At 38.9% G+C, this 14969-nt stretch overlaps 1 protein-coding gene across 12 annotated transcripts in view; it reads right to left on the bottom strand.

The window, feature by feature from the left end:
* The window catches only part of FAM169A (family with sequence similarity 169 member A), a 91320-nt gene that overhangs the window by 29751 nt on the left and 46600 nt on the right, over positions 1-14969 (bottom strand). For 10 of the 12 annotated variants that reach the window (XM_063623153.1, XM_063623152.1, XM_055253911.2 and 7 more), the window contains one exon: positions 6832-7011. The exons of the other annotated variants lie outside the window; for them this stretch is intronic. In XM_063623153.1, coding sequence (XP_063479223.1) covers positions 6832-7011 — 180 coding nt within the window. The remainder of the gene's footprint in view (positions 1-6831; positions 7012-14969) is intronic. 12 annotated transcript variants of the gene reach the window in all.

The raw sequence follows: 14969 nt of genomic DNA, 5'->3' as shown, positions 1-14969 counted from the left end.
TTAGAAGAAAACATAGGAGAATACCTCTAGGACATTAGGGTTCAGATGGATTCCTTACAAAAGACACAAAAATCGCAGTCCATGATGAAAAATTATGATCTATTAAGATTTAAAACCTAGTATATCAGGACTGTGCAACAGAACTTTCTGTGATGATAGACATGCCCTATTATCAGCACTATCCAGTACAGTAGCCACTAGCCACATGTGACTACTGAGGAACTGAACTTAAACTTATATTTAAGTGACTACTGTATTGAACTGCACCATTCTACATGAAAATGATAACAGAAAGACACAAGTTATGAGAGTAAAACAAACGATTAGTACTCAGAAAATATAAAGAATTTCTGAAATTGAATTCAAAAGACAAAGTTATCCCGAAGAAAAACTGACAGAGACTATGAACAGGAATTTCACACCTAATGAAATCTGAGTGGTCAATAAACAAAGATAAAGATGATAAACCTCACTAGCTGCCAAGGAAAGATAAGATATGATTTTCACACCTGCGGGATAATGACAAGCACCAAGAAGAATAAGGGAAATGGAAACACACACTCTGCTGGTGGGATAATAATTTTGCCACAGTAAAGTTGAAGAGACTTTTATGATCCAATTATACTTCTAGGTGTAAACCCTAATTCCTTATACAGATGCTCCCTGACTTACACTGGGGTTACATTCTGATAAACCCATCATAAATTGAAAATACCACTAAGTCAAAAATGCATTCACTACACCTAACCTACCAAACGTCATAGCTTAGCCTCACTTACCTTAAATGTGTTCTGAACACTTACAGTTCAGAACACAGCCTTCAGCCTATAGCCAGGCAAAATCATCTAACACAAAGCCTATTTTATGATAAATTGTTGAAAATTTCACATACTTTATTGAATACAGTACTCTGTAGAGTATTGGTTGGTTGCCCTTGTGATCATCCGGCTGACTGGGAGCTGTGATTGGCAGCCACTGCCCAGCTTCATGAGAGAGTATCATACCACATACCATTAGCAAAGGAAAAGATCAAAATTCAAATGACTGTTTCTTTTTTTTTTTTTTTTTTGAGATGGAGTCTTGCTCTGTCGCCCAGGCTGGAGTGCAGTGGCGCAATCTCGGCTCACTGCAAGCTCCGCCTCCCAGATTCACGCCATTCTCCTGCCTCAGCCTCTCCGAGTAGCTGGGACTACAGGCGCCCGCCACCACGCCCGGCTAATTTTTTGTATTTTTAGTAGAGACGGGGTTTCACCGTGGTCTTGATCTCCTGACCTCGTGATCCGCCCACCTCGGCCTCCCAAAGTGCTGGGATTACAAGCGTGAGCCACCGCGCCCAGCCTCAAATGACTGTTTCTACTGAATGAGTATCACTTTTGTACCATCATAAAATCAAAAGCCAAACCATCATAAGTCGAGGGCCATCTGTACATATGCAAAAAACATTTACAATATTCATTACAGGACTACTTTTAAAGTAGGATGACTGGACACAACCTAAGTGCCCAACAGTAGGGAAATATATGAATAAACTGTAATATGTATGTAATAAAAATAATGTGTAGTATTTAAAACAAATGAATTATGGCTACCTAAATCAACATTGATAACTTTTAAAAATGCTCAGTAAAAATGTGGGCCAGTAGATGAACAAAGTGATGCCATGTATAAAAAGTTTAAAAACACACTAAACAAGGCTAGGCACAGTGGCTCACGCCTGTAATCCCAGCATTTTGGGAGGCCAAGGTAAGCAGATAACGAGGTTAGGAGTTCAAGACCAGCCTGACCAACATGGTGAAACCCCATCTCTATTAAAAATACAGAAGATTAGCTGGCCGTGGTGGCTACTCAGGAGGCTGAGGCGGGAGAATCACTTGAACCCAGGAGGAGGAGGTACAGCCACAGTGGAAAACAGTTTGGCAGTTCCTCAAAAAGTGAAACACAGAATTACCGTATGACCCACCAATTTCATCCTCAGGTATACATTCAAAAGAAATGAAAGCAGAGACTCAAACAGGTATCCGTACACCAACGCTCATTGAAGCATTATTCACAATAGCCAAAAGGTAGAAACAACCTAAGCGTCCATCAATAGATGAATGGCAAAACAAAATACTGTATATTCAAACAAAAGAATACTATCCAGCCATAAAAAGGAATGGAATTTTGATACTGTATATGCTACAACATGATGGACCTCAAAAATATTATGTTTAGTGAAGTAAGCTAGACACAGAAAAACAAATATTGTATGATTCCATTTAGATGAGGTAGCTAGCATAGGCAAATTCATAGGAACAGAAAGCAGAAAACAGATTACCTACCACAAGATAGGGGTAGGGGAAAAGGGGAGTTAATTGTTTAATGGGGAGAAAGTTGATGTTGCGGATGATTGAAAAGCTTTGGATACAGACGGTGGTGATGGGTACAAAATACTGTGCATAAGAGCCACTGAACTGTTCACCTACAAATAAGATATTATGTATAATTTTTTACAACAAAAAATGGTTTAAAAAATAAGAAAGCACACTAAGTAATATTTTATAATGTTTACAGACATAAATATGAAACCATAAGTAGGAAAATAAACACTAACTTCAGGAGTGCAATTATCTCTGGGGAGGAAAGGAGAAAGGAGAGTGGTATTAGGGAAGGGTTCAAAGAGAACATCAATTGTATCTTTTATTACAATCAATAAACACTGTATTTGGTTCTCTACTTTTTTTTTTTTTTTTTGAGATGGAGTCTCGCTCTGTCGCCCAGGCTGGAGTGCAGTGGCGCGCTCTCGGCTCACTGCAAGCTCCGCCTCCCGGGTTCACGCCATTCTCCTGCCTCAGCCTCCCGAGTAGCTGGGACTACAGGTGCCCGCCAACACGCCCGGCTAATTTTTTGTATTTTTAGTAGAGACGGGGTTTCACCGTGTTAGCCAAGATGGTCTCCATCTCCTGACCTCGTGATCCGCCCGCCTCGGCCTCCCAAAGTGCTGGAATTACAGGCTTGAGCCACCGTGCCCGGCCGGTTCTCTCTTAAACTAAAACAAATATGGCAAACTCTTCACATTTCTTCAATCTAGACTTGGTACAGAAGTTAAGACACTAGTCTATCATTTTTTTCCCTGTATATTTGAAGATATTTCTCATATGTTCAGGGTTTAGTTTCCAAAACTAAAAGGAAGGAAGAAGCTGGAGAAAACCAACACAACAAGCCACAAAACAAAACAAAAAGGCATGGCTAATAAACCAACTGTTGAGATAAAATAGAACACTGATAAATACTTCCAAAAGGAAAGAAAAAAGGAGAAAGAACAAATGGGACAAATAAAGAATAAATAGTAGGATGGGAGATGTAAACTAAATAATTTCAAAACTTACTTGCAAAAAATGCACATGGACTAAAGAAAATGAAAAGGCCATGAGAAAGAATTAACAATACACACATATAACAACGCATATCCAGGAAACATAAAGAACTCATGACTCGGCCGGGTGTGGTGGCTCACACCTGTAATCTCAGCACTTTGGGAGGCCGAGGCGGGTGGATCACGAGGTCAGGAAATCGAGACCATCCTGGCTAACCTGGTGAAACCCCCTCTCTACCAAAAATACAGAAAAATTAGCCGGGCATGGTGGCAGGTACCTGTAGTCCCAGCTACCCTGGAGGCTGAGGCAGGAGAATGGCGTGAACCCGGGAGGTGGAGCTTGCAGTGAGCCGAGTTTGTGCCACTGCACTCCAGAGCATGGGTGACAGAGCGAGACTCCGTCTCAAAACAAACAAACAAACAAAAAACCGGTACATGTTATTGTATATAAATTATAACTTAATAGATATTTGCCTTTTTTTTTTTTTTTTGAAACAGCATCTGGCTTTTTCCCTGAGTCTGGAGTGCAGTAGCTCACTGCAGCCTTGAACTCCTGTACTCAAGTGATCCTCTTGCCTCAGCCTCTTGAGTAACTGGGACTACAGGCGCACACCACTAGGCCTGGCTTTTTTTTTTTTTTTTTTCCTTGAGACAGAGTCTCGCTCTGTCACCCAGGTTGAAGTGCAGTGGCACAATTTCGGCTCACCACAAATTCTGCCTCCCAGGCTCAAGCAAAATCTGGTGACTCAGCCTTCTGAGTAGCTGGGATTACAGACATGTGCCACCATGCCCAACTAATTTTCGCATTTTTAATGGAGATGGAATTTTGCTTTGTTGGCCAGGCTGGCCTTGAACTCCTGGCCTCAAGTGATCTGCCCTCTTTGGCCTCCCAAAGTACTAAGACTTTATGGGAAGATAGAAATTAGCTGATAATCATCTGTAAATCATTTGGTATTCAACTTATTTATCATTAGAATCACAGAAGAGAGTAAGTACTAAGGGATTCCACCTGCAGTGGATGTCTTTGCATCTCTCCTCAAATTCAGTAAAGCAGTAATTAGGGGGTAGTGCATTTTAGGACTGTCCAAGGGCACACAATGCCCATCCCACTCTGATGTATGGATTTAGAGAGAAAATATGATTCAAGACGGGCATCTAATTCTGTACTTGGTTCCTGTTTTCTGGATTGCTTTCGGTATTAAAGAAGGTGCGGAAGATTTGGAATAAAAATATATTTTCAGTGGAAATAAATGTCTCCTGTTAGACTGAAATCAATAGTAAATTATACTTTGTAAGAGTTTCTAGGTTAATTACTATCCAGCATTAAATTTTACTTCATTGAGTAGTTGTATACCTTTACACAAATGCAAAAACAAACCCACTAATGGTTTTAAATCACCGCCAAGTGGTATGTCCATAAAATGGAATACGGCATTGAAAATAAATGGAACTATATGAATCCATATGGATGAATCTCACAAATATAAAGATGAGTAAAGAAAGCAAACTGTAGAATTCATACAGTACATATTTATAGTTTTTAAATATATAAAGCAACCTATTGTTTGAGAATACACACATATGTATTACAAGTCTAAGAAATGTATGAGAAAAATAAAGCCAAGTTAGGTACAGTACTCATCCCAGGGAAGGGGAGTGAGTCTAACTGGGTAGAAGTACATACAAGGCTTTGACCATATTGGCAACAGGCCATTTCTCATGGATGGTACATGCTGACACAGCACATGAGTATTTGATATCTTATTTTTATTTCTTTTTATTTTTTTGAGGTAAGCTCTCAATTTGTCACCCAGGCTGAAGTGCAGTGGTGCAATCTCGGCTCACTGCAGCTTCGACCTCCTGGGCTCAAGCAATTCTCCCACTTCAGCCCCTCAAGTAACCGGGACTACAGGCACAAGCCACCATACCCAGCTAATTTTTTGTAATTTTTGTAGGCACGGGGTTTTACCATGTTGTCCAGGCTTGTCTCGAATTCCTGAGCTCAAGCGATCCGCCCACCTCGGGCTCCTAAAGTGCTAGGATTACAGGCGTGAGCCACCGTGCCCAGCCAATGCCTTATTTTTTAAACTATTTTTTTTTTAATTGAGGTGAGGTCTCACTATGTTGCCCAGACTGGTCTCAAACTCCTGGACTCAAGCAGTCCTCCCACCTCAGCTTTTGGAGTAACTGAGATAACAGGCATATGCCACCATTCCCAGCTTCTTTATTCCTTTTTGTATGTCTGAAATTTATTTTTTGTTAATTTTAAAAGCTACCATAAACAACCCCCCGAAAATGGTCAAAGGATCTGAACAGATTTCTCCAAAGAAGATATACAAATGACCATTAAGCATATGAAAAGATGTTCAACATCAAAGCAAAGCAAAACTATGAGGTGCCCCTGCACATCCACTGGGATGCCTGTAATAAAATATACAGATAACAAATGTTGGTGAGGATGTGGAGGGCTGTAATAAAATACACAGATATTAACAAATGTTGGTGAGGATGAAGATGTGGAGAAATTGTAACCCTCATATAATATTGCTTATGGGAATGTAAAATGGAGCAATCACTTTAGAACAAGTTGTGGTACAGCCATACAATGGAATATTATTCAGTCATAAAAAGAAATGAAGTACTAATTTATGCTACAACATAAATGAACCTTAAAAACATGCTAAGTGAAAGAAGCCAGACACAAAAAGCCACATGCTGTATGATTCCATTTATATGAAAAATGTCCAGAATGAGTAAATCTACAGAGACAGAAAACAGATTAGTGGTTGCTACAGGATGAAGGGGAAATGGATAGTAACTGTGAATTGGTACAGGGTTTCTTTTGGGAGTGATAAGAATGTTCTGGAACTGCTGGCTATGATTGAAAAACTATGAATATACTAAAAACCACTGAATTATACACTTTTAACAGGGCAAATATTATGGTATATGTTGTTTTTTTTGGTTTTGGATTTTTTTTTTAGATGGAGTCCTGCTCTGTCACCCAGGCTGGAATGCAGTGGCATGATCTTGGCTCACTGCAACCTCCGCCTCCCAGATTCAAGCGATTCTCCTGCCTCAGCCTCCCGAGTAGCTGGGATCACAAGCACGCGCCACCACGCCCGGCTAATTATTTATTTTCAGTAAAGATGGAGTTTCATCATGTTGGCCAGGCTGGTCTCAAACTCCTGACCTCAGGTGATCCGCCCACCTCAGCCTCCCAAAGTGCTGGGATTACAAGTGTGAGCCACTGTGCCCGGCAATTGTATTGTATATGAATTACATTTAAAGTTTTTTAAGACTGCCAAACCCCCAGAAAACAAATACATAAGGGCACATTTGCCAAAGTAAGTTCTAGAGAGCCTAAGGTTCCAAATTTATGTGATACTGATATATACACATTTACCGTATTCTGAAGAAACAAGTCGGAAGTGACATAAAGCCAAGTCTATCATTTTTTAACTTAGTCCATTTACCTGTGTACATGAGAGAAGACAGTGGATACCGCAAGCCAAGTGCATCTTCTGTAAAGGAATCAACAAAGTCCTCCAGCATGTGAAGCCCAAAATCTTTACCTCTGTATTTCTTTCTTAGAAACATTGTATCAAGAACTGGCAATTGGTAACTTTGGGTAAGAAAAGAGGCACATATGCTTCCTGCAGTAATAAGAACAGAAACCCAATAATTTCTCACATTAAAAAATATATATACATTTAGTGACATGAGTTAACAGCCTTTCTAAAAAAAAGTTTTTTTTCCTATATCAAAAAATGTTAAATATATAAATGTTATAATATAGTGTTTTTCAGGTACTATTAGACATTATAATGCATAATGTGATAATGAAAGGAGCTATGTATTTTACGTTTGCTAGTAGTATCATCAAATACAGGACAAATAGCTCAGTACCATATTCTAAAATATATACTTCACTATATGTATTATATACATACCATCACTGTCTATAGACTTACGCAACTTTAAAACTCATCAACTATTAAAATTTCAAATTTGAAGAGTATTTGAAGACTATCATTCCAACCTTAGTACCTGAATATCCTTTTTTTTCTTTGAGGATGTCTCTGATCTGTATTTTATTTCATTTTTTAAACATTCGTATTTTCCCTCTCCATTTTTCCTAATGAGTAGCATTTCATTTTTATCTACTTGATGATAGTAAAGAAGTGAATTAGTTCTCCAAATTTTTAAGGCCTATAAATTGGGGTGAATTGGAAACATCTGTCTTAGACACAGATATAATTTCCTGTAGATACAATGCTAAATACATTTTGTATGTTTAAAGTTAAACAGGAGAAAAAACTTGTAGTGTCTATATATCTCTCTCCTTATTATATACAGCTATGCTGATTTGTCTTTTAAGAACCCTGCTCTATATCTGGGTTTTGACCATTCCAATAGATGTATTAATTCCTTTAATATATCAAGGTAGTTTACAAGTTGAGGGAACATGGTGGTGTGTCATACTTCCTGTTAATTTTAGAATTCATAGTTATCAGTCATTATTCTATCATTTTTGCCTCAAATAAAATAATCTATTATTCTCAGATTATTCATATGATTTTGGATAACTCCAATAATGTAGTTCAAACAAGAAACAAAATGTCAAACATCTCACAAATTGTCTTACCAATCATATCATTTAACGAGTTGATCAATATAACAACTTTTTTCAGTTCAACCAAGTAATATGAACTATTTATGACTGAATTGGATTACTTACATAACTTTCTGGAACAATCTCCGAGACTACCAACTAATTTAAATTTAGAATAGGTAATGCATATGGTAATATACTTAGATATTTTTATTTTTTTTCTTTTTTCTTTTTTTTTTGAGATGGAATTTCACTCTTGTTGCCCAGGCTGGAGAGCAATGGTGCGATTTCGGCTCACGGCAACCTCCACCTCCTGAGTTCAAGCAATTCTCCTGCCTCAGCCTCCCAAGTAGCTGGGATTACAGGCTCCCACCACCACACCCGGCTAATTTTTGTATTTTTAGTAGAGACAGGGGTTTCACCATGTTGACTAGGCTGGTCTTGAACTCCTGACCTCAGGTGATCTGCCCCACCTCAGCCTCCCAAAGTGCTAGCGTGAGCCACTGCACCCAGTCAATATACTTAGATCTTAATTGCTGACATTTAGTTAGGCTATTTCTAAGGGTCTAGATTTTTTATACAAATCTAACAAGTAATCTTGTCAGAGGTGTTTGAACCAGCACAACTCCATCTTAAATAGGAACTGGGTAAAATGAGGCTGAGACCTACTGGGTTGCATTCCCAGACAGTTAAGGCATTCTAAGTCACAGGATGAGAGAGGAGTTTGGCACAAGATGCAGGTCATAAACACCCTGCTGATAAAACAGCTTGCAGTAAAGAAGCTGGCTAAAATCCACCAAAACCAAGATGGCAATGAGAGTGACCTCTGGTGGTCCTCACTGCTACACTTCCATTAGCACCATGACAGCTTACAAATGCCATGGCAACATTAGGAAGTTACCCAATATGGTCTGAAAAGGGGAGGTGTGAATAATCCACCCCGTGTTTAGCATATCATCAAGAAATAATCATAAAAATGGGCAACCAGCAGCCCTTGGGGCTGCTCTGTCTGTGAAGTAGCCATTCTTTTATTCCTTTACTTTCCTAATAAACTTGCTTTCACTTTATGGACTGACCCTGAATTCTTTCTTGTGCAAGACCCAAAAACCCTGTCTTGGACCCCTTTCCGGTAACAGTCTCATCAACAAGCTAACACAACCATTGTTTTTAATGCCTTGAAATTGAGGGGTTTTCATAGTAACAATAGCAGTGATCATGAAATTAACACACATTACTTTATAAGTAGTGGTAGTCAAGTTTGAAGTACAAAGCAAAAATGAATGAGAAGAGAAAGCACTGTCTAGTTCTAGTTCTCAATACAAAGTCTGAGGATCTATGGTTGTTCATTACTCTGCGTGCTTCAGGCTCTGTACAAAAGAATACCACTTAAATGCAAAAAGTTTCTCATAAATTGATTTTTTTTCTATTTTCACAGAAACATTCCTTCTAGTAGAGAAAAGGGAAATTCCAGCATCTCAGACTCGTGTTAAAATGGCCAGTTTATGGAACAAGCAGTGTGTTCACAACGTTTAAATTTCTTCTACTATTTACTTGCCACGTACATGTTCCTTTCAGAAAATCATGCTGGTTCTCTTCCTTCACCTACACTTTACATATTAATACTTCTGCTCTCCAGGGTCTGACTCATACAAATGCAATCAAATAAAGAGCAGAAAAACTTTCCATATTATCAGGGACTTTTAAGATCCACCAAAAGCTGTGGATTTACCTAGTAAAGCAAAAACTATAACCTGCTGTCTTAGGTAAAGTTTTCATTAAATTTACTAGCTCAGATTACATTTAAGCTAGCATTGCACATGTTTGATTGTTTATATTCCTCAAAATTCCATATTTAGCCTTCTCTTTTCTATGTGCTCTGAGTATTGTTATTCACCCCCCAAGACTTCTGCCATTTATCCAAATGCTGATGACTACTAATGTCTATCTTTAACCTCTGTAAAGCATGAGACTTCAAAATCAAGAATGAAAGAGCTCATCTGAATGCAAATAAAACAAAAGCTACTTGATCATCTCAATAGCTGGAGAAAAAGCATTTGACAAAACCCAACCTTTCATGATAAAAATACTCAACTTCCTCAACCTAACACAGGGCATCTACAAAAAAACCACAGTTAACATGATAATGGTGAACCACCGGATATTTCCTCCTAAGATCAGGAAAAAGACAAGGATATTTACTCTCACCACTTGCATTCGACATTGTACTAGAGGATCTAGCTAGAATAATTAGGCACGAAAAAGAAAGAAAAGGCATTCAAGATCAGAAAGCTAAATGCAAAACAGTCTCTGTTTGCAGGTAACACGATCTTATATACAGAAAATCCTAAGGAATCCACTTAAAAAACAAAACTATTAAAACTAATAAGGTCAGCAAGGTTGCAAGATATAAGATCAATATATAAAAATCATTTGTATTTCTATACATTAGCAATGAACAATCCAAAAAATGGAATTAAGAAAACAATTCATTCATAATAGCATCAAAAAAACAATAAATTTAACAAAAGATATACAAAACTTGTACAATAGAGATTACAAACATTGTTAAGAGAAATTAGAGAACACCTAAAATAGGCCGGGCACGGTGGCTCCCGCTTGTAATCCCAGCACTTTGGGAGGCCGACGCGGGCGGATCACGAGGTCAGGAGATCGAGACCACGGTGAAACCCCGTCTCTACTAAAAATACAAAAAATTAGCCGGGCGTGGGGGTGGGCGCCTGTAGTCCCAGCTACTCGGAGGCTGAGGCAGGAGAATGGCGTGAACCCCGGAGGCGGAGCTTGCAGTGAGGCGAGATTGAGCCACTGCACTCCAGCCTGGGCGACAGAGCGAGACTCCGTCTCAAAAAAAAAAAAAAAAAAAAAAGAGAACACCTAAAATAAATGGAAAAACATCTCATGTTCATGGATCTAAAAATTTAATATGCTAAGATGTCAATATTTCCCAATACAACCTACAGACTCAAAATCCTAGCGAACTGTCTTGCAAAAATTGTCAAGTTCATCCCAAACACATATGAAAATAAGGAGCCCAAATAGCCAAAATAATCTTGACAAAGAACTTGTCAAGACTGATTCACACTTCCAAATTTCAACTTACTACAAAGCTAGAGTAATCAGGACAGTATGTTACTGGCATGGGAACACATACACAGATCAAAGAAATAGAACTGAGGGTCCAGAAATAAACTCTCGTATTTATGGTCAATTCATTTTCAACAGGGTGCCAAGACAATTCTATGGGGGAAAATTACATATTTAACAAATGATGCTAGTACAACTAGATATCCAAATGCAAAATAATGACATCAGGCACCTTCCTTGAATCATGTACAAATTTTAACTGCAAATGGATTCTAAACCTAAATATAAGATCTAAAACTACTCAAATTCTTAGAAGAAAACATAGGTGCAAGCCTTTGTCACCTTGGGTTAGGCAGAGCCTTCTTAGATATAACACCAAAAGCACAAGTGACAAAAGAAAAAGTAGATAAATTAGACCTCATCAAAATTAAGAACTTCTGGGCTTCAAAGAACACCATCAAGAAAGTAAGACAACTCACAGAATGGGAGAAAACATTTCCAAAGTATGTATCTGACAAGGGTCTTGTATCTAACACATATGAAGGGCTCTTACAACTCAAAAAGAAAAAGACAACCCAGACTGAAACTAGATTGGTGGTTTCAAGGGACTGTGGGGTAAAGGAAATGGGAAGTGATTGCCAATTAGTACAGGGATTCTTTCTGAGGTGATGAAAATGTTCAGGAATTAGATAGTGGTGATAGCTGTATAAATATATGAATATGCTAAAAGTTACTGAATTCTACACTGTAAAAAAGTTAATTCTATGGTCTATGAATTATAACTGGAGGAATTTCAAAATGTGCTGAAAGAACCCAGACCCCGCCCCCCCACCCAACTGCCAAAAAGAGTATATATACTGTATGTCCTTATTTATATAAAATCCTAGAAAAAGCAAACTCATCTACACTAATAGGCAGCAAAGTGTTTCCTCGGGAACAAACGGGAGGGAGGAATAGATTACAAAAGGGCAAAGACAAGATTACAGATATGTTTATTATCTTGATTGTGGTGACGGTTTCACAGCTGTGTGTATATATATACATATATGTCAAAGCACAATTTTAAACTTTAAATATGGGCAGGTTTTCGTATGTCAGTTATACCACAATAAGGCTGGGGAAAATGTTTTTAAAACAACCCAATTAAAAATGACAAACAATGGCTAGGCACGGAGGCTCACGCCTGTAATCTGAACACTTTGGGAGGCCAAGGTGGGCGGATCACCTGTGGTCAGGAATTCAAGACCAGCCTGGCCAACATGGCAAAACCCTGTCTCCACTAAAAATACAAAAATTAGCTGGGCATGGTGGCGTGCACCTATAACCCCAGCTACTCAAGAGGCTGAGGCAAGAGAATCACTTGAACCCAGGAGGCAGAGGTTGCAGTGAGCTGAGATTGCGCCACGGCACTCCAGCCTGGGTGACAGAGCAAGACTCGTCTCAAAGAAAAAAAAAAAAGGCAAATTATTTGAAATATTTCTGTTCAAAGAAGATATACAAATGGCCAATAAGCACGCGAAAAGATGCTCAACATTCTTAGCCACTAGGAAAATGCAAATCAAAATTACAATGGCACGGCTACGTCACATCTGCTAGGTGAACTATAATCAACATGATGAATAGCAAGTGTTGGCTAAGATGTGGAGAAACTGCAACCCTCACACACAGCTGGTGGGAATGTAGTAACATGGTACAGTCTCTATGGAAGACAGTTTGGCAGTTTCTCAAAAGGCGAAACAGAGTTACCATATGACCCAGCAATTCCACAACTACATACACACTCTAGGAGACTTGAAGACATGTCCAAACAACAACTTGTATACAATTGTTCATATCAGCATTATTCAAAATAGCAACAATGACAAAAAACAGAAACAACCCCAAACTGTTATTCATCAACTGATAACAAAACTGGTATATCTATACAAGGTAACACTATTTGGTCATAAAAAGGAATGAAGTGCTGATACATGCTACAATATGAATAAAACTTAAAAATGTTACGCTAAATAAAAGATGCCAGACACAAAAAGTCACATATTATTTATATAAAATAGATTAGTGGTTGTTGAGGGCTGGGGCCTAGGAGTGAGGAGGAAATGGGGAGAGACTGCTAATGAACAGAGTTTCTTTAGTGGAGGGATGAAAATTATCTAAAATTAGCTGTGGTAACAGTTTCATAATTCTGTGTATGTATTTTTAAAAACTGAATTGTATCCTTTTTTTTTTTCTTTTTTGAGGCAGAGTCTCATTCTGTTGCCCAGGCTGGAGTACACTGGGCCGTCTTGGCTCAATGCAACCTCCGCCTCCTGGGTTCAAGCAATACTCATGCCTCAGCCTCCCTAGTAGCTGGGATTACGGGTGTGCAGCACCATGCACAGCTAATTTTTTGTATTTTTAGTAGAGATGGAGTTTCACTGTGTTGGCCAGGCTGGCCTCAAACTCCTGACCTCAGGTGATCCACCCACCTCATCCTCCCAAAGTGCTGGGATTACAGGCATTAGCCACCGCACCCAGCCTGAAGTGTACACTTTAAATGGGTGAATTGTATGGTATATGAATATCTCAGTCAGTTGTTAAAAATGTAAAAACAAAATATCAACTTACAAGTGACTCCAATAAACCATTTATAATCAGATTTTGCAGACAGCCCCAAAACCTACTCCACCTAGTTTAGCAATTTTTTAGTAAACCTCACCCCCACTCGCCCACTCTAGGAACTCATCTTTGACTCTTCCTTCACAGCCCACGTACAATCCATCAGAAATCCTGCAGCAATAACTTCATAACTAATCTCAAACATGATCACTTCTTACAACCTCTACCCCATCTCCCTTGTCTAAGCTACCGTCACCTCTCACCAGGGCTTCTACAACAGCCTCTTAGCTAGCTGAACTCAACCCTGCCATCTCTGCAGCACCCAGAACCCCTGCTCCTGCAGAGCAGCCAGAGTTGCCTTTTTAAAAGACAAACCAGATGTTACTCCTATACCCAAAACCCTTCAACAGTTTCCCATCACCTCCAGAATAAAATTCCAATTCTTTCTTTGGCCTAAAAAACCTTTCAGGATACAGTCCCTGCCTCTCTCCTAACCCATATCAATCACTATACTCTGGCCACACTGCTCTTACTATTTCTGAAATACCCCAAACTTGTTTCTGCCTCAGGGCTTCTGCATTTTCAGCTCTTTGCCTGAAAATTTCTTCTCCTGATCTCATTATTCCATCACTTCATTCAGACAGACTTCCCCTAACTATTCCACTTAAAATAGTACCTGCTGTTCCACATGTTCTATTCTTTTAATTTACTTTGGTTGTCTTCACAGCACCTGACAGCATATCATCTACTTGTCCATTCATTGCTATGTCTCCCCCTAAAATCTAAGTTCTCAGAGGACAGAGCTTACAAAATATCTATGACTATCTCTCAATTTCTTCCTCTTGCTCTTTCTCACACTTCCCCCGCCTCCCTTTCCCTATTTATATGGCACTTAAGATCAACTTTTTAATAAATGAATAAATTTCAGCGACACCATTCAGGGTCTATGTATTGAATTCAAGAACAGATATTCTGCCACAACTGAGTAGCTGCTGCTTCTCATAGAATTATCGTTCGTTCTTTGTCCACCCAGGTATATGCGTTCTCTCCCCTTAAAACTTAACACCTCATGAAGCCATCAGTGTGTGACTGTCTCCATTGAAGACATACATAAAGTGAATCTCAGATTCAGATTATCAGATTCAGATTATTCAGAAATTCAGATTGTCCTCAGATGAGCAACCCTGTCATATACCACTAGGTATTCTCATTACAGTCTTCATGCTCTATAAATTAGTTAAGGCAATGCTAGCTGCCGTAACAAACCAAACCTGGAATGTTTAACATAATAAAAGTTCC

The sequence above is a fragment of the Symphalangus syndactylus genome, chromosome 18 (assembly GCF_028878055.3).
Source record: "Symphalangus syndactylus isolate Jambi chromosome 18, NHGRI_mSymSyn1-v2.1_pri, whole genome shotgun sequence".
In the NCBI taxonomy this organism is placed as follows: domain Eukaryota; kingdom Metazoa; phylum Chordata; class Mammalia; order Primates; family Hylobatidae; genus Symphalangus; species Symphalangus syndactylus.
The sequence above is the reverse complement of the archived record's forward strand: the minus strand, read 5'-3'. Positions and strand labels throughout refer to the sequence as shown.